Source organism: Lagopus leucura, unplaced genomic scaffold (genome assembly GCF_019238085.1).
Source record: "Lagopus leucura isolate 7727_CA_CO unplaced genomic scaffold, USGS_WTPT01 Super-Scaffold_100030, whole genome shotgun sequence".
Classification (NCBI taxonomy): Eukaryota; Metazoa; Chordata; class Aves; order Galliformes; family Phasianidae; genus Lagopus; species Lagopus leucura.
In genome coordinates, this window is record NW_024962281.1 from 789,275 (window position 1) to 813,413 (window position 24,139).

Genomic DNA, 24,139 nt, shown 5'->3' on the forward strand with positions numbered 1-24,139 from the left:
TTCCTTCACACCCCAGGGCTGAGCTGAGCAGGTTGACACCAAATGGAAGAGAGTGTCTATGGTAGAGTATTCACAGAGCAGTAAAGTGGAGTGCATTTTCTAGGTATAGCCCCAGATGTGCGTCAGGATTTCCTTCTCTCGGAGACGTTCTGGCTTTTGCTTCATGCCAAAGTCCCCTGCAGCATTCCTGTACCTGATAGCAAAGATCTCTGTGATTGTAGCCTGACTGCTCACTCTGCTGTTCTCATATGGGAAGCAGTGCTTCTTGCTAGCTATAATTTGTGGCACGAGACGACAGTTTGAAATGCCATTTTAAATATCCCTTTCAAACGTCCATGAGATTAAGGGGAGTTGCAGAGGAATATGTAGATTTTTAGAACCATTTTCCATATGTGCAGAATAGATGAATACAAGGGCTAACACAGTGTGCATTTATTTTGCATATGTAAACATAAAGCAGAGTGCTCCAAAATTCAACACTGTGTTAAAATAATAATAATAATAATAATAACAACTAATAAGGATTTATGATGCTTTCAAAATGGTGCTTTTCTTGGCCTTTCCAATGAAAGAATATCCAAATCTGGATTTAAACAGCTGGATAGAAAGAAAACCCATTTCAGTGATGCGTTCAGTACTGTGTGAAGTGATCTATCGGGTACCACAGCAGACACTGGCTGCTCATCAACAGCATGAGCACAGGCAGTACCTGCTCATCATCTCCAACGTCATTAATTGCCCCAAATCAGAACTGACCCCTTTGGCATCTGACAATCACTGCTTCTGAAATTTGTCAGCTCTGTGGAACACCAGTGGCACGAGGGTCCCTCGTTGTGCCCTGGAAAGGCGCCCTGCTCCCTACATTTCTGCAAAGCAGAGCTTTCTGCTTTGCTGTTCCATTTCATTCTATTTTTCACTCCTGGTCTACATCCTCTGTGATGGCTCCTGCTCTGTCCTTGCCCCGCTCTCGGCCGCCGTTACGGGTGACGTCCCCGCAGCGAGCAGAGCGCACCGCAGCGCCCCATCTCCAGCGGAGCCTCTGCACCTCAATTCGCCCCAGCCGCGCTGAACTCCCACTGTTGTTCCTTTTATTCAGAACCTCGCAAGCGAAGCGGCACGGTGCTCCGCGGGGCAGAGGCGCACCTCTCGGTGACAACGTGCGTTCTGTCAGTGCTGCAGCCGGAATGCCCCCCCCACCTCCCGGCACCTCTTTCCCTCAGCTATCCGTGGGCTTTTCAGTTTCCGCGCATTCGGCTCGAGCCCTTCACCCCCACACCTCCAGCGGCCCCCGAGGAACGACACGCAAACCCGCGAGCGCCTTCCCGCTGACTTCTGGCCGCCCCCCCGCACGCCCCGCGTTCTGCTGCGGGGACGTCACCCGCCTCCCGCTGGGACGGACGTCCGCGGAGGGGCAGCGCCAGGAGCGCGGCGCTCAGCCCAGCCCCCCCGCGCGGCGCTGCCCCCGCCTGGGGAGCGGGACGGGACGGGACGGGAGCGGGGCGGGGCGGCCTCGCGGTAGCGGGCCGAGCCCGGGCGGCGGCGGCGGGCCCCTCGGAGCCCGGGCGCAGGCTGCAGTTGCCCGTCGCAGCCAACAGGTCGCACCGTTCCCCCTCGCTTGAGCCCGACGGGCGCTGCCCCGCGGAGCCGAGCCGAGCGGAGCCGTGCGGGGCCGGAGCGGAGCGGGCGCTGCAGCCGCCCCTATAAGTGCCGCCGGCTCCACTCCCTCTCCACGTCGGGGAGGCGGGCGGCAGGGAGGGGGCGGGGAGGCGGCCGCCGCCGTCCTCCATTTTGTGGCTGGGGCACAGCACCGCCGAGCGCGGCGCGGCCGAGGGGAGGGCGGCGGGAGGGGGGCGGGCAGCGCGGGGCAAAGTCTGCGGAGGCAATTAGCGCTAATTAGCGAGGGGGCGCCGCGGGCAGCGGAGGGAGGGAGGGGCGGGGATTCGGGCCGGAGCTCGGGCCGGTGGGAGGGGGGAGGGGGGGGGGGGGGCGGCGGGCGCTCTCCGCTCCGCTCCAGGAGGGGCGGCTGCTGACTTCCTCTGCCCGCCCCGCTCCGCTCAGCCTGCTGCCCCCGGCCGCTGCCCCCGGCCGCCATGGCGGTGGGTGGCTGAAGGACCCAGCGCCCCCCCCCGGGACGGGGTAGGGGCCGGGGGGGGGGGGGGGGGGGGGGGGGGACAACGCGGGGCCGGGAACTTCCTCGGGAGGGGGCGGGGGGGACGCCCCGCAGGAATGCCCCGAGCGCCGGGGGGGGGGGAGGGGGCGGCAGGCCGGCCGAGCTGCTCCACGGGACGGGGCTGAAGGCGGCCCCGGGGTTTCGCTGCCGCCCGCAGCACGGGTGGTCGCGGGGAGCAGAGCGCAGGGGGAGCGCGGCGCCCCGCTGCCGTGGGCCGGTGTTATTTTGTAGAAGTGGGTGTGCCAGGAGACGGCTCAACAGGTCCCGACACATTGCTCGGGAAGCCGCGCCGCGCGAACGGGAATTCGCCGCACGTAACTCTGTTCGCTGCTCTTCGATCCCTCCTTGGGTCCGGCCGCGTCCGCCGCGCCGAGTGTCCGCCGCTGCCCGGGGACGTCGTCAGATGGAGCGGATCGGGCGCCTTCCCCTCGTGTGAGCGCGGCGGAGCCGAAGCGAACGGGCTGCGCTTGTGTCCGCGCTTCGATATTTCATTATCGTCGCGGTTTCCCCGCGGAGTCGTCGCGCGGTGTTTTCACGATCCCCGAATTTCGGGCGCTGTGTTTGGGTGTCGGGGCGGCTGTCGGCGTCGCGCGCGAGTTGGAAAACGAGGGCGAGAGATTCTCCCTTCGGCCGCGCTGAGGTTATGCGACACGATCCCAAACCCTTCCCTGGCCCCGAGCTGAGCTCGCTCCACTCGGCCGGGCCACCTTAACGCCGTGCGCCCGGAGCCGCGCTGCTGGCTGCGGCCCTCGCTTTGGCACGCGGGGCCGGGCGGGCGGTGCGGGGCCGGGAGCTGCGCTGTGTGCTGCGGGCCCGTGGCTGAGGGCGGCGGGGTTCGGGCGGAGGAGAGGCAGCGTGGGAAGTTCGGATAAGAATTTGCAGTTTTTCTCCAAATATTTACGCTCTGCGCTGGAAGTAAATAGAGTAAACACAAACAGATGAAACTGAGATTTACTGTCGGTGCTAGATGGGTTTGGAGGATAGCCGCGAGCTTTTGAAGTGTTTTGGAGCTGGTAAAAATACTACTTTAGTTTTAGTTGAGTTTTATGTGTAAATGTGGGGCTTATTTACAGAATGACAGTGACTTATTTTTAGGATTCACGCGTTCTGTTTTAGGCTGAACTGAAGCAGAGCGTTCTGGGGCACCGAGGCTGTGCGGCTCCCGGGCAGCTGCCGCGTTGGGCTGGCTGGCACCGAGCGGTGCCGGGGAGGTCGCTGTCGGAGGCTGTGAATGAGGCACTTTCACAGTTCGCAGCTCCTCTGCTTGCTGGCGTGGCTGTAGCAGAGCTGGGAAGTGCTCACAAAGCGCCTGCCGTTGTACTGTGGCTCTGAGCGGTGCTGGCGCTCGGAGCGCTCCGTACGGCTTTAGAAAGCTTTAAAAATAACAAATTCTTCTTATCACTCACCTGTTAAAATGTATCAGTGGGTTTGGGAAAAACGTGGCGTATGTCAGCTCGTGGCTTGGTTTGCTTTGCTTCCGTCCTCAAACCAAACCAGGCTGATGATTTTGCCTTCTGTTATGCTGTTATTAAAGTACCCTTGATGTGCTAACTTTGATATCTTGTGATCTTTTTGTAGCTGATGTTAAAATCATGGATTCCAAAGAATTGCTTAAGTCGTCAGATCAAGACGAAACCGGGAAAAATGTGCTCATGAGTACCAAAGGAGGGATCGTGATGGACTTCCATCCGCCCTTCAGGGGTGGAGCCTCCGCACAAGCCCCTGTATCTGCAGCTCCTCTCCCCGTGTCTTCTCAGTCAGACTCTGCTCAGCAACCCGCTCTGGCTGACTTCTCTAAAGGATTGGTAAACAATGTGCCTCCGCCAGACCTGTCCAAGGCAGTGTCGCTCTCCATGGGACTGTATATGGGTGAAACAGATGCGAAAGTGATGGGAAACGACCTTGGATTTTCACAACAGGGCCAAACTGGCATCCCTTCTGGAGAAACGGACTTCAGGCTCCTGGAGGAAAGCATAGCAAGCTTGAACAAGTCCTCGAGCCTGGCAGAGGACACGAAGGGAGCAGTGTCATCCGAGGCGCCGCTGGAGCCGGACTTTGCGGGCATGGCTGGCCGCGGGCCCCTGGAGCCGGGGGCTTCGGTCCAAAGCCAGGTTGGCTCCAACGGCGGCAGCCTGAAGCTGTTCTCTGAAGACCAAAGCACCCTGGATATCCTCCAGGACTTAGAATTGCCATCGGTATCGCCTGGCAAAGAGCCGAATGGGAGCCCGTGGCGGCTGGACCCATTGCTCGATGATGGAGGTTTGCTGTCCCCCATCTCTGCTGACGACACGTTCCTCCTGGAGGGAAACCTGGGGGAAGACTGCAAGCCCCCCATTTTGTCTGACACTAAACCTAAAATTAATGACCGTGGTGACCTTTTACCCAGTTCCAAAATGCCGATGCCTCAAGTGAAAACAGAAAAGGAAGACTACATTGAGCTCTGTACTCCTGGCATAAAGCAAGAAAACATGGGCCCAATTTACTGTCAGGCAAACTTCTCCGGGTCTAATCTGCTGGGTGCTAAAGTCTCTGCCATCTCTATCCATGGTGTCAGCACCTCTGGGGGACAGATGTATCACTATGATTTAAACACTGCATCGCTCTCTCAGCAGCAGGATCAGAAACCAATTTTTAATATCATTCCATCTCTTCCTGCCAGTTCAGAAAATTGGAATAGGTGCCAGGGATCAGGGGACGAGGCTTTAGCTCCCTTGGGAACGCTCAACCTTTCTGGCAGACCTGCTTTCTCTAACGGCTATTCAAGGTAACCAGTTTTATTTCTCTTTATTGAAATATTGCAAGCGTGCTCTGTGTAACTGCGTGCATGGGTTTGGTTTTTGCTGAAGGTCGGTTGTGGCTCTGTTGGTTGGCTCCTGGGCATAGCTGGGTGCTGAGCTGTGCTGCCAAAGGGAAGAAAGGAGCAGGGCAGCAGACTGTTTAAAAAAGACAAAGAAAGTTTAAAGTGTATCCCAGAGTGGAATGGAGTTTGTGGCGGAAGGATCCACGCGCAGGGCGACGGAGAGGGGGAAGTATTTGTGTCCGAAAGCCGCTTCGTTCTCAGGGGTCAGAGGATCAATTACTGCAGCATGAGTTTTTTTTTGTTGTTTTCCCCCTGGTGTTACTGAAATGTTAGGCACAAAAATAGCTTGGTTGCTGGGTAAATTTTGAGAATTGCATTTAAGCTGAACTGGAGCTCTAGCTTTGCTTGGTGTTGCGCTTGCCTTACATGGACAAGAGGATCCTGAGTAGGAAACGCTCAGCAGTTCGCTTAATAGCTGCGTTCGGAGAGATAAGAATGTTTGCAGAGATTTACCCGTACCTGGGCTTAACCCGGAGCCGGGCTGCTGGGAGGCGGTGCGTTCCGAGCGCCTGCCGCTGTGCCGTGCTTTCTGCCGGCCGGCCCGGCGCACGGCTGCTCCGCACGAGGCCTTTCCCCGCTCCCTGCTCAGAGCACGGGTCCGGCCGCAGCGCCAGCTGTGTTTTCCTTGGCCGTGTCGCACAGAGCCCGGCGTGGCCTCACCTGGGGAGGAGGATTTTGGTGCGTGTCGGCGGGGCGTTAGGAAATGGCTCTGCGGGTCTGAACGCGGAGAAGCGGCGACTGTGGGTTCGGTGCGCGTCTGTGTGAGCGCTGTGCGTTATTGCCCTGCTGGCAGTCGGTCCCTGCGGGTGAGCTGTGCGGGCTGAGCTCTGCTTTCCCACGGCTCGGCGGGATGGAGGAGGGTCCGCATCCCTTCAGCACGCAGCTGGAAGCTGCTGCAGCCTGAACTTCAGCGGTAGGTTTTGGTTTCTGTAGCGGAGGTGTGTGCTGCTTTAGGGACGTGTTCAGAGCAAGCTGCAGCATCAGGAAGCCAGGAAAGGAAGTCGGGCTTTGGGGAGAAGGTCTGCTTTGATGGATGAATATTGAATGCGCCTTATCATTTATTTGACAGAGCAGAAATCCTCTGTATGAACCTTTTGCATAACCAGTCCAACTTTCACATTGTTCTTCATTTATTTCATAGTTTCTGTGGGGGGGGGAAGAGGGAGGGAGTTGTTTTTTTTTTTTTTTTTTTTTTTTTAATTACATTTTCTATATATGTATATGATGATCATAACAAAATCTGTATCCCAGTGAGAACTATTTCTGGGTTTGAGAGATTGATTTCAGAGCATATCCCACATAAATAATAACATCACTTTTGAGGCTTTCTGTGAAGTTGATGCATTGTTTTTCTTGTACAGCACTGCCTGGTTGGACCCGAGCGCTCTGGGAGCTGAGTGCTGTGCACATCCATCTGTAATGCTTTGGGCAGTCTCATAAACACCATTTTTGTGTGCTTGGTTTCTGGTAATGCTGTGATGAAAAGCCTTCTCAATGCTCCTCGTGCATACAGTGCAGATTTGGTCCTGCAGTGAAAGGAGCAGCAGTGCTGGATGCTGTGCTGGCTGTTAGGGAGCAGCTCTGGGGGTGGTGATGTGCAGGGCGCTGTGGCTGCCTGGTGCCCTGGGGCAGTTGCAGCTCGTAATGTTTTCTTTTCTCATATTTGAGATAATGGAACTGAACTTAAAATACGTGTTTAAAAAGGAAAATGAGGTCGCTCCTGGTTTTGCTTAGAAAAGTTTGATTTCCTGTGTTCACGGAAGCAGTTATTTATTTTTTTAAATATATTAAAACTACAAGTCCAATTCTGAGCCCAGCATTGCCTGCTTTGCTTTTACCCTTTTTTCCCTTACATTAGGGGTAACAGAATCTTATTTTAAAATAATTGCCAGGTGCTGATGAATCTCAGGGGGTGGGAGGGGAATTCATTCCTCCTCAACTTTGTCAGAAACGTTTGGAGTGAGCTGGGTCACTTTCAGTGGATGTTTTGCAGATTTCTTTATGTAGCACCCAGAAGATTTAACAAAAATGGCATTCTTGCCATCTGTTCCAGAAACAAAGGAAGAACCATCTCAGGAGGCTCCTGTGGGCGTCTGGGGCTCCATTTGTTGCTTCCTTTGAAGCACCCATTCTGTGAGATGAAGGCTGGGATTGCTGAGCTGCACTTTGCAATGGGAAATATTTCCTACTGCTGGTGGTAGTCTTTCATTATTCAAAGCATGAATAACATGCTGAGTGCATGGGAGGAGCAGCCAGGGTTGTGCTCAGGTGTGCATGCAGCACTGCTTGCATTGTCCAAACACCTGCAATGTCTCGTAGACGTACAGCCTTAAAATGAAATTTTCAGTTCCCTTTCCTAAGGACAGCACAGCACGCCGTCTCTAATGAGATACGTGATAATCAGGGCTGAGAAAGCTAATCAGTTTCCTTCTGAACAGTGGAAAGCATTCTGAAGTTAATGCAGCTTACACAGAATGCAAACGTAGGGAATTGGTTACAGTGAGCAGAAGCGCAGAGGCCGTCTGCAGCTCGGGGCTGGGCACACGGCTGGCTGTGCAGAGCAGTGGGAGTCCCGGCTGTGGGACGGCCCCATCCGGGTGCTGCAGGGGCTGCCTGCTGACAGCTTGCTCTGGGAGTAAGTGCTCAGGGTCTGGGAATGGGGCAGGGTTTGGTGCGAGGCTTTGCCAAGCGCTGCGCTGAGGAATTGGGGCTTTCGGTGATGTCCGTCTCCAACCTGACACGACTGGTGGTGTTACTGCACAAAGCGAAATTGGTTGAATTCCATGTTCCAGTGCTGCGTGCTTGCTGCTCTCTGGAGCAGTGGATTTAATGCGTTTTCCACTCGGCTCTCTTGCTGCCCTGACTTCCTGGAGATGTGGCTCATCGGGGGAGCAGAGGACGGCGAGAAGCGCTGCAGCAGCGCAGAGTTCTCTTTTTTTTTTTTCTCAGCCTACAGCCAGAATTTACAGAAAGTGGGCCCCCTTGGCAGCAGTACGGCTTCTAGTGTTACATCTAAAATCATTCCTAGTGCTCCAGCTTGTGGGGATAGGGATCAGGAAGGCTTGAGGAAGGGCAAGAGCTGCGAGCAGCAGCGGTGCAGAACCCGAAGGGGAAGTGCTGCTGCTCCAGGAACAGCCGCCCTTCGCTCAGGTCTGCGTTGCCAGGGCTGTGCTGGGCTCGGAGGTTGTCCCAAGAGGAAGGGGAAAGCGGTGGGTGGCTGCTGGAGGTGTGTGGGTCAGGGGTCCGCTGGCCGTACTGCACTGTCCCAGTCTGGCCCTCGGCCCGGGCTGTGGCTTGGCACAGTGTGGGGCTGCACCGCCTGACTCAGCAGCGCGTCACGCATGGCACTCCGGGAGCGTCTCCTGCTCGGTCGTTTGCTTTTGACATACAGAGTGGACTTGTTGTGCCAAGGGGTTGCTTTGGGCTTCAGTAGTCTGTGTTGTGACTTGTCTGCTTCGAGTCACCCTGCGCTCAGCGTTTGAGTTCTGGAGACCCACAACAGAAGAGCTGATCTGTATTTTTGGCAGAAAGGAAAGAATCAGGGATGTCACACAGCGTGTACAAAAGGGTGCTGTGAAAGTTAAGGTGCAGAGGTAGATGGTGGACCAGTTCAGATGAAGTCTAGTTTTTCCCACTGAAATGATCCATTCCGCTGGTTGGTAGCTGAGCAGGTTTTTTCAAGTCCAACCCAAACAGTGATGACCCTGATTCTAAGCCAGAGTTCTAGCTTACCAAGAGAAAAGTTGATCCATGCTGCTATTGCGTACTTATTTTTTAATCTAACAGGAGGGAAATGGCGCTGTGCATTTGTGCTGGCAGTATGGATGTGCTGCCATATGGGTGGCAGAGGTGCTGCCGGGGTGCAGCGGGGCGGTGGCGGCCGTATGTGACTGCCTTGGATCCCCGGAGATGTTGGCTGCGAACCTTCCAGCCACACTCCTGTGGGGGCTTTCCTCCTTGCAGTGCAAATCTCAGTGAAGAGATCATCTCTTAATTCCGTTACCCATTGTGTGCTAGTCATAAAAAGAAGCTGCTTTTTTTTTTTTTCTTTTTTCTTTTGGTAATCTGTGGCTTCTGGGTCTTTTCAGAACACTTCTTGCAGCTCATGCGGGATCCAGCCCTGGCTCATCTGCCCAAAATGTGGCTGGCAGCAGTTTCCTCAGGGTTCTTCATTACTCCTCCCCGCAGGGCACCATCCACTGCCACGGTTGGTGAGAGCAGGCCAGGCCGAGCAAATGAGCTTATGTTTCCCAGTGGTAACTTTCCTCCCCACTGTCCCTCACTTGTAGAACTTTCATTGCTAGAGGTGTTTATGGGTTGTGCAAAGGGTTCCAGTGTCATCTTTGAGGTAAATGACTTATCAATGAAATCCTGTCTTCAACCCAAGAGCTTTGCAGAGCTGTGGTTACAGTGAACCCAGAGTTATCAAAACATCCATTTGTGTGTCGTCTCTGGCATAAGAAATGAACTCCAAAATGTATTAAAATAATCAGCTTGTATTTGTTTCTGTGTTTCTAAGAACAGTTAGATGTGGAGCGAGGTAGTTGCTAGGAGGAGAACTTTACGGTATTTGTGCAGCAGATCCGAGAGTTTGTTGGCTTAGGCTCTCTGGTTTCATAGTCTTTGTCTCCCCGTATACGCAAATTTAATCTTACAATTTGCTGAAGTGTTAACGCATTGCATCATTATTCACACAGGCTGCGTGTTGTTCTCATGGCAGGTTTTCTGACTGGGTCACTGTAGTGTGAAATCCATTTAGGATTCACCATTTGTTTAAGTAACCGAGACGCTCGCAGGCCAGGAGTTAATGTTGTTCTGAGCACTGGGCTCTGGAACTAAAGGAGGGCAGCTGGGAGCCCCATCCCACAGGGCAGCAGCGGGCACAGCACCCTGCCTGCAGCGAGGGCACAGGGTGCAGGCAGAGCCTGCCAGCCCAGCTCCTGAGGCTGGAGAGGTGAGTAATTCTTCTGAGGGCAGCGCGTTGGGGTGGGAGCGTAGTTAGTGCAGTCACGCTGCTCTGGAGGTTTTCCTTCTTACCTCATCTTTGCCGTGAAGAAGGAAGGAGTCGTGTTCTAGATGTGCTTCCCATGCCCTTAGCTGATGCAGCTGATGCTGAGAAGCTCTCTGCTGGAGGTCTCCTGGCTGGAGCACTGTTCAGGTCTGTGATGGGCTGCCTGACCGACCTGCTGGGACCAGCTGGGCTTGGTGCAAAGGTGCAGCCAGCCTGGTCGTGTTTCTTTGCTGCTCTTATGAGAGAGAATTGAGTTTGGATGCCAGCACATGGTGTTATTCTCCAGGATATCATGTAGGGTCTGGTGTTAATGGTTCCTAAAATCAATAATCTCCAATTGTGTGAGTTTCTGGAGGAAGCGGTGTTCCGCAAATCCATCTTGACATCTTGCAGAGTACGTTTCTGTACCAGCCAACTGTGTTCTTAATATAGTCTGTATCAATTTGTTATAATTAAAACTCACAATTCCGCTTGTACCTATGGATCCTCACTCATGTTAAGTTCTTCCTAGAAAGTAACAATCCTGAGGCGCTTTAAAGATTGATGTCCAACAAACTGCTGCCATTTCTTGTGCAGATGCAACATTATATTTGAGTTCTGCTTTTTGCTCAAAGCTGTCAGTTCTCGGGAAATCTTAAGGGCAAAGCTGCGTGTGGGAAAGCAGCTCCAAAGTAATGGCATCCTCCTTGAACTGAGCTCAGTTCTGCTGTTATCCAGTGAAGGAACTAAGTTCTGCTGTGGATTTTTACAGCAGTGCATTCTTTGTGCAATTGGTGATGATGTGCACCACTACTGCGTGTGTCAGAAACCAGCTGGGCATGGGGATCGTGTTTGTGCCTCGTGGTCACACAGGGTTTAATATGGAACTTCGCAGCAGGGCGCGATTGGCTGTGCTCTGCTCTATTCAGATCTCACATTTCTGGTTGCTTTCATTTTCATAACAAGCTTGAAGCGAGCGCTTCTCAGGACTCTGGTTTTCTGTTAAGAAAATACGTGGGGTCATAAGAGTCTGCATGATAAAATAGTGCCTGTAAAACCTGGGCAGCCCCAGTGCTGCCAGGTGGGAGCTAGGCCATGTCACTGCCACCTGTAGCTTATTTCAGCAAGTAAACAGAGGCGGTGACTGGCTGGCTTCCTGGCCTGCCTTGTTTGTTTGTTCCTGCTTGTTTTTCTCTAGAGGATCTGAGATCTGCTGCTTCACTTATCGCAAGAGAACCGGGAAATTCCTGTGGTTTGCTCTGGTGGCCGCCTCCTGCCCATGCCGGGGGCTTCGCTTTTGTCCTGTAGGAAACTTTGGTGGGGTTCGGTAGGGGGGGGGGGAAGGGGTGTTTTTGTGCATATGCCTTCCTCTGGGTATCTGCAGATGTGCTCCTGCTTGCAGGGAGCTTTGCTAGAGGCGCTGCAGGCCGGCCACCTCCGTCTGCTGTGTGCTGGCTGAGGATGTGCAGCCCAACTGTGGTGCAATTGCAGCCATTCCTGGTACCTGCTGTGCTGAGGGCTGGCCCAGTGCAGGGGCTGCCTGCTGCTGCCCATCCTTGGTGCTTGGGCTGCAGCCCTGCACAGTGCTGGCACACCTCTCAGGTCCCTTAGCTGCTCGGCACCGTGCCGTGGTGCACCGTCGCAAACCGCCTTTGGGAGGGCAGGCTTACACTGCTGTGGCTGCTCTGCACGGTCCCACCAGCCCCTGCAGGGGCTGTTCTGCGCAGCTCCTCTTGGTTGTGGGTTTGATGTCTGTGACGGAAAAGAGCAGCTGATGCCATTTATTTTGTTGTTATTACTCGAAGAACTCGCCTGACACAGCCCGGTTTGTGTGCGCTAATGTGTGGTGCTGTGATAACACGGGCTGGAACTGTTGTGGTACAAATTGCTGTAGCAGAGGAGCTGCTGGCAGAGCGGTGCTGGTGGAGCACGTTAGCGGTGCAGATGCCAATTCCTTCATGGTAGTGCCTCTCTGTAAAAAGAAGCCCCGCTTGTTGCTTGCTGTGGCACATTCCCTTGCATGCACTGCAGTGCTGCAGCCCTCAGCTCCCGTGCCACCAAGCAAGCTGTGTCTGCAGCACTGCTGGGCACCCCTAAAGTGGACGGCACAGATGGATATTCTGCTCTCTGGTACCTCTCCATGTGTAAATTGTTAACAGTGTTTTATAACGCCGTCTGCTCTGTGGGTGCATTAAATATCTGCGTACCTGTGTATTTTTTTCCCTCTTCTTTGTTTTCCACAACAATTTTCTGAAAAAACAAAACAAACAAACAAAAAAAAACCAAACCCCAAAAAACTAGTAAAGCCATTGGCTCAATCTGTTGAACAAATTAGAGCTGGAAAGGTGTATGCTGCGTGTACCCGTGTATTTGCTGTGAATTTAAATCTCTAATTGGACACTGCGTAGTTTGGTGCCCCGACTCCAGCTGCACGTTGCCTGGCTGCACACCTTCCTCCTGCAGCATTCCTCAGGTCAGGGCTGCAGCCAGGTGCTTCGGTCTGCTTTGCCCATTGAGTTTCTCCTAATCTTCTGTCAGGTATGAATTGCATCATCCCAGCCTGGAGCTGACTGTTTTGAAAAGATCTCTGCATTTTGGTTCTCTTAAAACACGAAGCAGATGAGAACAAAGGGCAATATAAACTGTTTTAAGAAAGCGTCTTAACTGAGGCATTAAAAATGCTTTTAAAAATTAAAGATCCTGAAACTGGTATCCAGAAAAGCTTTTAGATGCTGGAGATGAGTGAAGGAACACGGGATTTCAGGAAGGTAATAAATATTTAGTGAAATAATAGCAAGCCATATATGAAATAACCAGTTCCAATTCTTTCTGATTGGTAGAATTCCCTATAATTTGGTGTTCTTTTTTATTTATTTATTTATTTATTTATTTTTACAATGAAGTGAGCAGGGAGCTGGGTGACATCTCTTAAGTCCTGACATATGAATGGGAGCAAAAGCAAGGATCTCATAACCTGGGTGCTGCTGCTGGGTCTGCGTGCTGTGCTTTGCAGGGGAGGTCTGTGTGGCCTTTTCAAGTTGGTGGAATTACACTGCTTAGTTCCCTTCGTTTATGAATGCTGTTGATGGGGTGTTGTGGTTTGGTCTCTTTCTGTCTGGAACCATGAAGAACTCGCCAGCTGTTGGGTGTGCTTGTGCTGGGGAAGGGGGAGGTAAATCTGGAGGGAAAGAACCAAAATCTCCAAGGGAGGTTGTGTATAAATGATGTGATGGGAGAAGAGTTGGGATCACCCGACCCACCCCTCTGAGTTATGCTGCCTTACTGGTAAGTGCAAAGCACAAGAACTTGTCAGGAAGGCTCGGGACTTTGGTGCTCGCCTGCTGGAGAGTTCCCAAGCTCCATGGTGTTGCTTCCCACAGTGGAAAAACAGGCGATCACGTGTGTCCATGGCTTTGGTTTCCCCCTTCAGCTGACATTTTCTGTCTGTCTCAGATCGTTCTTCTGGAAGTGTGATAGCCACTGCATTTCAAGCTTCCTGCAGAAACAGAGATGAAAATACTGGGTGATCGCGGAAGGAGTTATTGTGGTTATAACTGAGAAACTGAACTTGTGACTGCAGAGCGTCACCTGCGCTAGCTTTAAATCCCTGTACTCCTCTTTGGAATTCTTTGCCACAGAGTTGCCTTCTCACCTTCCTGGGCTGTGCTCATGGCACTGCCCGGTTCCTCCTTTCCTGCTGCCTCCCATCTTTAAGTGCAGCAAAACAATCGAGTTTCTCTATTTTCTGTTCATGTCCGTTTGTGCTCCCGCTGCGGCTCTCAGAGCTGGAGCTGTGGTCGGCAGCAGCAGGAGTTGCTCTGAGCTAATAGCATCTCCATGGCTCCCCAGCCCTTATCCAGTCTGTCTGCATCTGTACTGCAGTCGGTGCCAAAACTCTCTGTAACTGCTGGGAGAAAAGGATCCTTTACCTCTGTAATGTAATGGACCTCAGACTCTGCTTTTGTCAGGTCTGTTGGAAGTGGCTTTCTGAGACCTGCTTGATTTTTATTTTTATTATTATTATTTAACGTATTAAAAAGGAAAACAAATTACAACTTATCTTTCATAAGAAACCTTTTGGCTCAGGCGTGTGGAGGAGATTCTTCCCAAAGGCCCCGGGGTTGCTGTGCTGCTCTGTTAGCTGCTCACTGCCTCCTCCCCACTCTTGCAGCCCAATGCAGCCCAGCTGCCTTTCTGGAGCGCTGCAGCAGCGGAGGCACTGCTGGGGCACTGGATGGGCTGCTCTGAATGGTTCTCACTTGGAAGCCATTGCATGATGTAGCAGTGAGGCAGCTCTGAAAAGGCAGGCAGGGATTACCTTCATTGCACTGGTTTCAATTTTCTGTTTCGTTGGTCAGCTCTGGTGGATTTTGTGCACAAACGCCAATGGCGTTGAAGGGTTGCACCATTTCTTAGTTATTTGTTTTGATGTCAGAAAGAGCAATCGCCCTGTGCTTGTTTAGCTCAGATTAGGCCTTGTGAGTGTGGTAAATGACTGTGCTGAAGGGATACTTGCTATGAGGAGAGCGGTTCCAAACGGAGTGGAGCATTAAGGAAGCAGAAGGCTGCGCGTTGTGCTCGCATGAAGATAAATGAAACAAGCTTGCTCACCTCCCTCTCAGATTTCCAGACGAACAGAGTTTAAAATGCAAATTTGTAAAGAATGATAATGTCTTATTTTTAAAACCAATTTTGTAGTGTAAATTGTAAATGTTGTAATCCTTTTTGGGAGAAAGAGTAGGCTTATTGCTTTTATTTGCTTTGACTGAATTGTATCAGCAAGCTTAAAGCTCGAAAGGAAAATAACACGAAGAGCTCCTGCTTCACAGACACGGGTGGCTGTGGTGCTGTTGCAGATGTGAGCAGCTGCACAGTGCTGGCACCTCTTGCCATGAGCATCTTCGGACTGTGTTGTTACCCACCAGGCTGTCTTAGAGGTCGTTTGGCCCCATGGACTTCGTTGGGAACTCATTTTTTTTTTTTTTTTTCTCAATGTGAGTTCTGTTCTATTGTTAAGTCCTTTTGATGTTGATTTCTATATACTTTAATGAATCCTGTCCTTCCTGAGCACGTATTTCTACTATGTCCTGCACGCCTGCCATTTTCTAAACTGACAAGGAAGTTATTCTAACTCTCCAATTTAATAAAACCAATCTAACAAGTTTTGTAATGAATTAGCTTTCCATAGCTAGAGCAGACAAGCTTTCAAACAAAACGCCAGCTTATTTGCACTTTAAGTGCATGGTTTAATAAAAGTGAAGTTCATTGCTAGAGCTTCTCCCATAAGGTGCAAACATCAGACAATCCTTACTGCCCACGGTTCCTTACTTCCAGTAGCAAAGAATACTTTTTTTTAAGTGAGCAGTTAATGTTAGGATGCTTGCAAGATTACATTCTTAGTCATGAGAGATATCTAACAACTGCAACGAGAGCAACTGGTTTGTCAAGTGAGCTTGGGCCTATTTTATCACTTTAAAGATTCTTTTAACGTGTTAAAGGTTGGAACATCTGATATCTTATTAAAGAGCAAGCACAAGGTTGGAATATTGTCAGCAATGCACTTGTTTGTGTGAATTATTTTGCTCCAGCTCTCAGAGCAAACCGATACGGTTAAGTTGTGCTGCACGCCGCTGGGGAGGGAGGAAGTGAGGGATGCTGCTATTTTGGGCTGACCCCCTCTGTAAACTGAGGAAGGGCCATAAAGGAAATGCAGCTCTCAGCTCTTTGAGCCTTTCCAAGGATTTCAAAGTGTTACTGACTGCAACTTCCTGTGTGCATCAGGCTCCAGGACCTGGCCCTTGTGAAACTGCCCTCCGAAGAACAAAGTGAAATGAAGCACGTATGTAACGAGGGAAGCCCCAAAGCCCCATAGAAGTGGATGGCAGGCTGCTCTACCACCTTCCACCAAAACATTTGTCACAGACATCCTATTTTAACCGTCAGAGAGGTGTTTATTTTGCAATCTGTTACTGCGGATGACTTGAGGGAGCTGCATATGCTTTGGGTCTGTTCTTAAAGAACAGACTTGAGTTTCTTTCTTGAATCAAAGCGTCTCTTTCTAAGTTCTCTATGAAGGAAAGGAAGTAAGTGAACAAAAAGCTTTGAACTTGTGTTCTTTGTACTCAAAGCTGGGTGTAATGATTCTGCTTTTAGGAAAGGCACATAGTCCTTATCTGTGCATTAGAAGATGAAGTGGCTTTTCAGACACTCAAAGCAGTGCTGGTGCTGCCCTCAGGATGGGAGCTGTCTCAGCGCCGTCCTGCAGGTTGGGATAAGCGTTGTGGGTTTGGTTTTGTTCTGTATTTAAAAGATCTGTAGAGCTTTAAAAACCCTGAAGAATCTGAATGTGACTGGGCCCACGTGAGCGCTTGTGGCTTTGGCATGGCCCTCCCCAGCAGTGTACCTTAGCAGCCTCTGGCTTGTGGCAGTCAGTGACTTTTTTTTAGGCAGTTTTAAAATGCCAGCGGTGGTTTAGCAACAACAATTTGCCATCCTACTGTAAGAAACTCTGTTACTAGTCTGTGAGCGGCTGCAATCTTTATGGAGCTGCAGAGCCAACAGGCTGCCCCAGAACGCATGAGGATCTGCAAGCAGTGACTGCTTTGTGTTTCCAGGTGGGTTTCTGCCGTGAGGTGCTGTCCTGGCTGCACCAGGCTGCCCTCGGTGGCACGGTGTGCAGTGTTGGAGGTGCTGTGAGCAGTGTGGGATGCTGGAGGGGAAGAGCTGCAGGCGTTGGAGCATGGCAGGAACTGGCTGGAGAGATCTCTGGTTATTGGGCTGATGGAGAGCGGGCCGAGGCAGGGATAGAAGAGGGACCTATGTGTAAACAAGGCAATTAAGTTTAAAGAACAACCCCCTCGAACCTGAAGAAGTGATGGCAGCACGCCTCAAACGGCTGGGAGAGCTGCCAGCAGCGCTGCACACCGGGATGCACGGCGAGGTGGCACAGTGGTAGCTCTGAGTCGCCGAGCAGATCAAAACCACAGAGCAGTCCATGCTTCAGGACAGGCAGCAGCTTGCCCAAATGAAAGTGAGCAAAAGTCCTGGAGAATGCAGAAGGTGAAACAAATAGGAAGGAACTGAATTGGGATTAAGGAGAGAAAAAGAGAACTCGAGAAGCACCTTGCAGGTGGCGCTCAGAGTGGCAGAGACCCACGGTGTGGCTGCAGGCGGAGGAACTGGGGCAGTGAGACCAGCCTGCACCCCGTGCTATGGGGGAGGTGATGCTGCTCCTGCAAGGAAAGGGCCTCCTCCTGCAGTGCTGCGGGCTGAGGGTGTCAAAGAGTGTGGGGTGGGGGGAAATCCAGATCGCTCTAATGGGTTTGTGGGTTTTTTTCTTCCTTTGAAGTCTTTAACGTGTGTTCTTGCCAAGGGCTGTTAAAAGAAAAAGAAAAATGTTGTCATGGAACTGAAAGAGATCAGTCCTTTTATAGATTTCAGAACTGGTTGAAGAATAGGAAGCAAAAGGCCTTTGTGGCCTGCTTTACAGGATGGGAAATGGACTGTCCTGTTCCCTGAGGGTCAGTGAGGGCCAGGATCTGCAGAGGGAGCAGGGGTTCTGTGCTGAGCTGGTGCTGCGCCATCCTGGTAGCTCTCCTACAGCACGGTGAGTGCAGAAAAGCAGGTGGGGGTTTGAGTGAGAAGGGGAGAAGGGGCAGGGTCAGACATGGAGGGGAAATCGCCTGGCCTTGCATGTTGAGAAGAAAGATCGCAATTCGGAGCTGATAGCTGTGGGTCAGGGATGGGGCTCTGCAGTGTCACCAGTGGTGTTGAGCAGTCATCAGTGCAGTGTGCAACGGCAGCCAGCAAAGTAAATAGGTTCTGTGTTATCAGAAAGGAGAATGAGAATGCCTCGTGCTGCTCGGTACGGCATCAGTGCACCACTGCTCTGCCAGCCCATCCTCACGGCAGGGCAAGTTGGGATTTGCACCTCTGTTTGTGTCAGATGTTTGCCTCAAAAAGAGCCCCCAAAAGTGTACAGCTAAGCAGACAAAATGAAGGAAAAAAAAATGAAATCCACTCAGGTGTGTGTTCCAGGAGGGGTTTGCTTTGAGAAACGCATTGGTTGTTCATGTAATGCTGGTGCAGGGACACGGGTATGAGTTGCACACGCTTCCCTGTGATACAAGGGCCGTGCATCTGTCTGGAGTCACCTCAGGGCACACCGAGGTCCTCGGCTCCTCACCTGAGGAGCTTCCTTCGATCTGATCTGTTGGTGGCAATGCAGTAATGGGGTCCAGCTGAGAGAGAAAGAAACCCGATTTTAAGAGTTAAAGTAGTATCTGAATCCTGTAAATAGGATGTAGTGGGGATGGTTCAGAGAATCAGAAGTCATATTTTCAGTCCACATTAAGTTCACCTGATGTCAAGAGCCAAGTGAGGTGCTAATTTTACAAGCGTGGCTATGGTGAGCACTGGCCAGTCAGTACGGTCTGAACTCCAAACAGTGCGAGTTTCTCTCCCTGCTGTCTGGTGTGGGAAACTGAATCTCAGATCATTGTATTCCTAAATCTGAGACCTCAGCACAGCTGAAATTCAGTGAGGTTAACCAAACTCTGAATATAAACTGTACGTGAATCCATATGGAGGAATCAATTCCTTAAATATGTGGGTTTTTTTTTTCTGATGCTCAGTGTGTATTTATGTGGAGTTTTTCCTATGTGTAACATAGACCTTCCTGTTGACTGCTATCCTATTGCTCAAGAAATAAGAACTGCTTCTCTGAGACTTTTGCCTATCATCATTTGTCAGGGGCTTTCAAAGCTGTGGATGCTGAGGACTCTTAAATGTAAACACCGTACCGTAATAGAACGATTCTCCTCAACTGGTAATGCTAAAGCAACAAACCCACCAGCTGCCATTATTTCACTCCTCTCCGTGTTCTGGATGTGGTGATGCATGCGGAGCAGTCACAACTCGAACGGCTGTGCTGCAGCAGCAGTCCATGCAGGAATACAGAACAGGGCCAAAGGTCTGCGGTGCTTAATCTGGGTTGTGATGGCTTGAGCGAGGCCAAGAGCCAGAGATAAGCAGGGCCGCCTTTTCAAGGAGAGAATGATAAGTGTTTCCCTGTATTGTTTATTCTTGCTGTTTTAATCACAAGTCGTGCACCATCTGGCATTTTTCCTTCTGCTCTGCTTAAGGGCTCGCGGTGTGAGAGTCGCTCTTTTCTGAGGGAAGCCCGCACTGCTCTGGGAAACGTGTGCATTGAGAGGCAAAGAAAGCCCACGTGAGCTTTTCCATCATCTCACTGTTGTGTTGAGCCACAGACTGAGATATCAGTAGCTTTCAGGCTCGAGAAGCAGAACTTGAAATATTTTAAGTACTGAGATGCAGGAGAAAATCAGTGGCAAGGTACTGCCACTGATTAGGGAACCAGTGTAGTATAGGGAACCTGCTTTGGCAGGGAGGTTGGACTCGATGATCTCTGGAAGTCCCTTCCAACCCCTACAATTCTGTGATTCTGCCTGGTTCTGCCCTGGCAGGGCTGTGTGTGGTCATGTTGGACCCAATGCTGAGCGCCTGCTCTGCAAGGGGACGGCACTGTTTGTGCAGGGGGACCGGCCCTCTGCCTCTGCTGCTGTCTGTGATCATTCTTGGTTCTGTACCTAAATTCCCACAGTCTCCAATGATGTGAAACAAACTCTTCTTTACAGTTTGCATTCTTTGGTGCCGGTAGGTTCTGTACCAGGATAGCAGTCTCTGGAGAATGCTGTAAGGTCAGAAATGGTGGAATTCATTCCTTTCGAAAAGACCTTTTGGACTGTATGTTTTTTATTTTTTTTTTATTTTTAATAAAGCCAACACTGCAAAATGTAATTGTAGGAATATTGTAGGGAACATCATCTACACAAAGAAGGCCTGGAAAAGACCAAAGAAAGCACCAGGGAATCTTAACTTGCTCACTGAGATGAGACGTGGGCTGCGTTTGTGTCGGGGTGTCAGTGTGGATCATTGATGGGGGAAGGCATTCAAAATATTCCGAAATAATTTCTGCAAAGCCTTCTCACAGCTTCTACATTTCAGACCAGAATAACAATGAGAAAGTAAGGTTTTTACACGTGGGTTTAAAGGGGAGATTCTTCCCCGATGCAAAATAAGCATCTTCCTTCCTATCTGAGGGAAAGGAAGGAGGCTCCTCAAAGCAATCCTCGTGCTTCAGAAAGCCAGCTATTTTCTTTTCCCAAAATGCAGAATACTGAATCACTTCCCTGGCCTCCGGAAAACCTCCCAAGGACCCCTGCAGGTGTGCCCCATCAGGTCCTGGAGCAGGCACTGACTGTGAGAGCTCAGCCCCGTTACCCCAGGGAGGAAAACCACGCACAGGAGTTGCTCCACGTGCAGCTGCAATTACGGGACAGCATCACTTGAATGGAGATGGACTTCTTTAAACAGATGTGCATTATGTGGATCACTAAAGAGATAAAATTAAGTTGGAAACAGAGTTCTACAGAGGGGAAAAAAAAAAAAAAAAGAACCACAATAATATCCATGTTGCCGTTTCAGCTGTATTGCCAAGACTCTGTGTTCTCCTTTTGACCTCAAATTAAAGGCCAGGAATAGAGATTACATCTAAGACCGATGTTTAAAAAACAATCACTGTAAAGTTCCTTGTAAAAGCAGATTTGTTTTAACATCCAAACAGTCCGAATTCCTCAGTGTATGTACAAAATGAGGTGAAAAGATGCCATCAAAGTAACTCACGTGTACGTTTATGCCAGGCTGAAGAATTCAGAAGCTGGAACGGATAATGCACACGTTGTGTAGTGCCTTTGAGGAATTCATCCCTGTTCAAAGAGCCACAACTGTGAGCCTCAGTCCACAAACTGAAGTTTTCCTTGCGGAAGTATTTTGCTTCAGAATATGTGAGTGTGCTTGGAGTGCAGAGGGAAAGAAACGTGGGAGAGAAGCAGCAAGTTTCCTGGCAGAGCTCTAGTGTAATTTCACAGGGAAAAAGATCAATTACAGGCATTCATTGTTTAATTATTCTCCTACTTGCAGCATAGGTGTATTTAACTGATGACTGCATAAATACGATCACTTAAATATCGGAAGAAATCTTGCCACGGAAGTGCAGAACGTGAGGCTGCTCTGAGCGGCCGTGTCCCAGCACCTGCAGAGCTTTGTGTGATCCTTCGAGTGATGTCCCCCTCCTGCGTGGTTTCAAACGCACTGATATCACTGTGGTGAAGGTGGCTCTCGATGTGGGGCACACTGCCAGCCTCAGGAAGCCCAAAGGCAGCTGCCCTGGTGCCACGCACACCTTGAGGACGGAGCTCTGCAGCTCACACCCTGCTTCAGGGATGGAGCAGAGCTGCATCTAAAACTGCTGCACGCTTCCAGAGCAGATGAGCCTCGAGATGAGCTTGGAGATGAGCCTCTTCTTGGCCCCCAGCTGCAGAGCTGTTGCTTGAAGGCTTCTAAGGAAGAGTCAAAAGCTTCCTTCCAAAATGCATTAGTCCTAATTTCTGATTAGCTCTGCTATGCTTTCCTAATTTTAATATTTAGGCCAGGAAAGCTATTTAATTGGAGGAAAAGAAGTTGTGTTTTTTATATTTGAAAGGAAAGGAAATGACCATGTAAAAAGGCATTCTTCTGAGTCTGAATGCAAGTCACAAGTTTCAGGCCCCCGGGAGGCCAGCTGGCACCCAGCCCATGTACAGTGCGTTGTTTACTTGTTGTCTGAGCAGCCCCAACGCTGCGGAGTGCAGCCAGGAAGCCAAAAAAGAACCAGGTTTTCTGCTGAGAGAGGCAGAGCAAAGCAGTCAGGGAAATATTCACCACCGAGAGCTACAAGTAGCATTGCTTCTGTAAATACCCAGTATCCAGTCCTGCCCTCTGCCTGCACCTCATTAGGTGCGAGGATGCGTTCTGAGAGCTGTAAGATACACTCCTGTTGGTTACAGTAATTGCCTGCTGTAGGCAGAGGTGTCGCTCATATGGAGGGATGGGACGGGGCTGCACGCTGGGCTGGAAGGCCAGGTGCTTTGGGGCGGGATGGAGGTCGCGGCGTGTGAGCAGGGCACGGTGTGGGAATTGCAGCACGCTCAGCCTGCCCTTCTATTTCTGTGTTTCTAAAAAAGGATTTTAATTTCTTAGATGTCTTTGGAACTATGTCTGCTATTTGAATGGAAGAAGAGGAGGATAGCTTTCAAGAACTTCCCTAGGCAGTATGCTGAGTAGCTTGTTCTACTATAATCCCCTTGGTTTATTTGTGATGTCAAGGATAAATTGAAGTGTGACAGTTAACACATGAGGAGGATACCTAAATGCACACCCATGTGTGAATATGCCGATGTTAACAACAGGTTAAAGTTGTGTGCAGGAGCTCGTTATCCCCTCCAGGCATCTCCCTAATTCTGACTGCTGTCAAATGTTCTCTGTTCAGAACCCTATGAATTGCATACAGACGCAAAGAGTTAAGTGTGGAATCGATGTTCATGCTGTTCCTATTAGCAAACTTTCTTGTTTATCAGTTTGACCTTTGTTTAATGTTTCTTGGATGAAACATGTAAGTAAGTGGTATAACAAACGTTGGACTTGGTGGTTACTTCAAAGGCAATGTAGTCTAACAGATTTGAGCACAAACTAGAAATAATGCAAGCCTTTGATGGTAAAGTTATTTATTCCTCCTCAAGAATAGATCTGCAGCAGTCACGTGTCATCAGGGGCTGCTGAGGATCTGAGCGAAGGAAGAGCAATGCTCTGGAGCACTGGGAGGGAGGAGCCAGGCTGGTCCCAGTGCTGGAGCTTTGGGTATCTGCCCATCCCAAAGCAAGCAGAGGTTAACTGCTTTCCTAAAGATGTTTAGATACAGACTTAATTTGTCTATGGATCCAAGAAACCCTTGGGGAGGGTTAGCAAAGTTTTGTGTGAGAAAGAAGCTTCCCCAGGGTCGAAGTTTGTTGGACCGTTTGATCGTGGTCTCTGCCGTAGCAGCTGGAGCTGTTTTGCTGCCGTACAAGAAATGCTTATATAAAGTTAGGATTTAGTATTGGAAATGGAAGAAGATGGCGGCTGTGAAATTATCATTGGAAGAAAATAAGGCTTTCTGGATGTCAGCATCTCTTCATTAAACTCAGAGTCGGTGTGTTTAGGTTTCAATTGCAGACTTGGCTTAGACCAAAGCTACACTTGGGCACTGATGCTGAGTGGCAGTAAGAGGTGCAGTAAGAGGTGCAGCACTGCAGCAACAGGTCCAACGGGTTTGAACTGTCATTTTTAGATACAGACACGATTTCTTGAAATTTGCCTGTTTTCTTTTGGTTTCCTCTCCCGTTTAAACTTCAGCTGCGAATAAGGGAAGGAGTTAGATCTTGGCTGTAGGGAGTGTGCTCTCGATCACAGCACGAGGGTCTCAATCCATCTCCTTTAATCAAACGTGGAGAAGGGCACCGGTGTGTGCAGTTGGAAGGGCAGTGCAGTGCCTGCTGCGGGCTGCCAGCGGGGCAGGAAATGTCTGTGTGTCCATGGGCTTCTGCTTAGGTGTGCTCAGCCTTCTAAAGCCATAGCAGTAAGTTATTGGAGTAGAAAGCTCGTTCCTTGGTGTGTAACTGTCTGTGTTTTTGTGGGATGTGTACCGTGGGACTTTCAGTGCCAGCTTGTTTTGCTTCTGTGGTTCTTTGTACTGAAAAAGCGGATTGTGGAGATAAGATTTAGGTAAATGGAAGTTGTGCTGCAATTACAAGGTCCTAGCAATTATGCCTGATTGACACGGGTGTCTTTTTTTGTTTCCCTCTTTGCTTTACATAACTGTTCTTAAAGGTAGGCTTTATCAATTGCTCACCTGCAGGCAGAAGAGATGTGAGAAGAGCTGGCAGGCAGGCTGTCCTTTTCTGCTCCCAGGCCTTTGTCCTTGGCTCTGCCAGTACAGAAACCTCAAAACAGTGACTGCACTTCATTACGATCAGTCAGATTTTTGTGTTTGAGGTACCACAACCAGCTCTACTACTGAATGGGAGTGACTGAGCTGTGTGTGAAAGATGCTGGACGGTAATGATAGGTAATGATGTAAAAGTTTTGGGTTTTTTTTTCTGGACCTTCATAGGAGTGCATAGAATGGTAACAAACGTTGAAGTTCAGGAAAGGAAAGAAAAGGTTTCCCAGCTGGAAAATTTTG

General features: G+C 50.4%; 1 protein-coding gene across 1 annotated transcript in view; it reads left to right on the forward strand.

The window, feature by feature from the left end:
* Positions 1-2,509: 2,509 nt before the first annotated feature.
* Positions 2,510-24,139, forward strand: part of NR3C1 (nuclear receptor subfamily 3 group C member 1) — a 51,091-nt gene continuing 29,461 nt past the window's right edge. The window contains exons 1-2 of the mRNA XM_042881494.1: positions 2,510-2,602; positions 3,749-4,934. Of these exons, the coding sequence (XP_042737428.1) occupies positions 3,763-4,934 (1,172 nt within the window). The 5' untranslated portion in view covers positions 2,510-2,602; positions 3,749-3,762. The remainder of the gene's footprint in view (positions 2,603-3,748; positions 4,935-24,139) is intronic.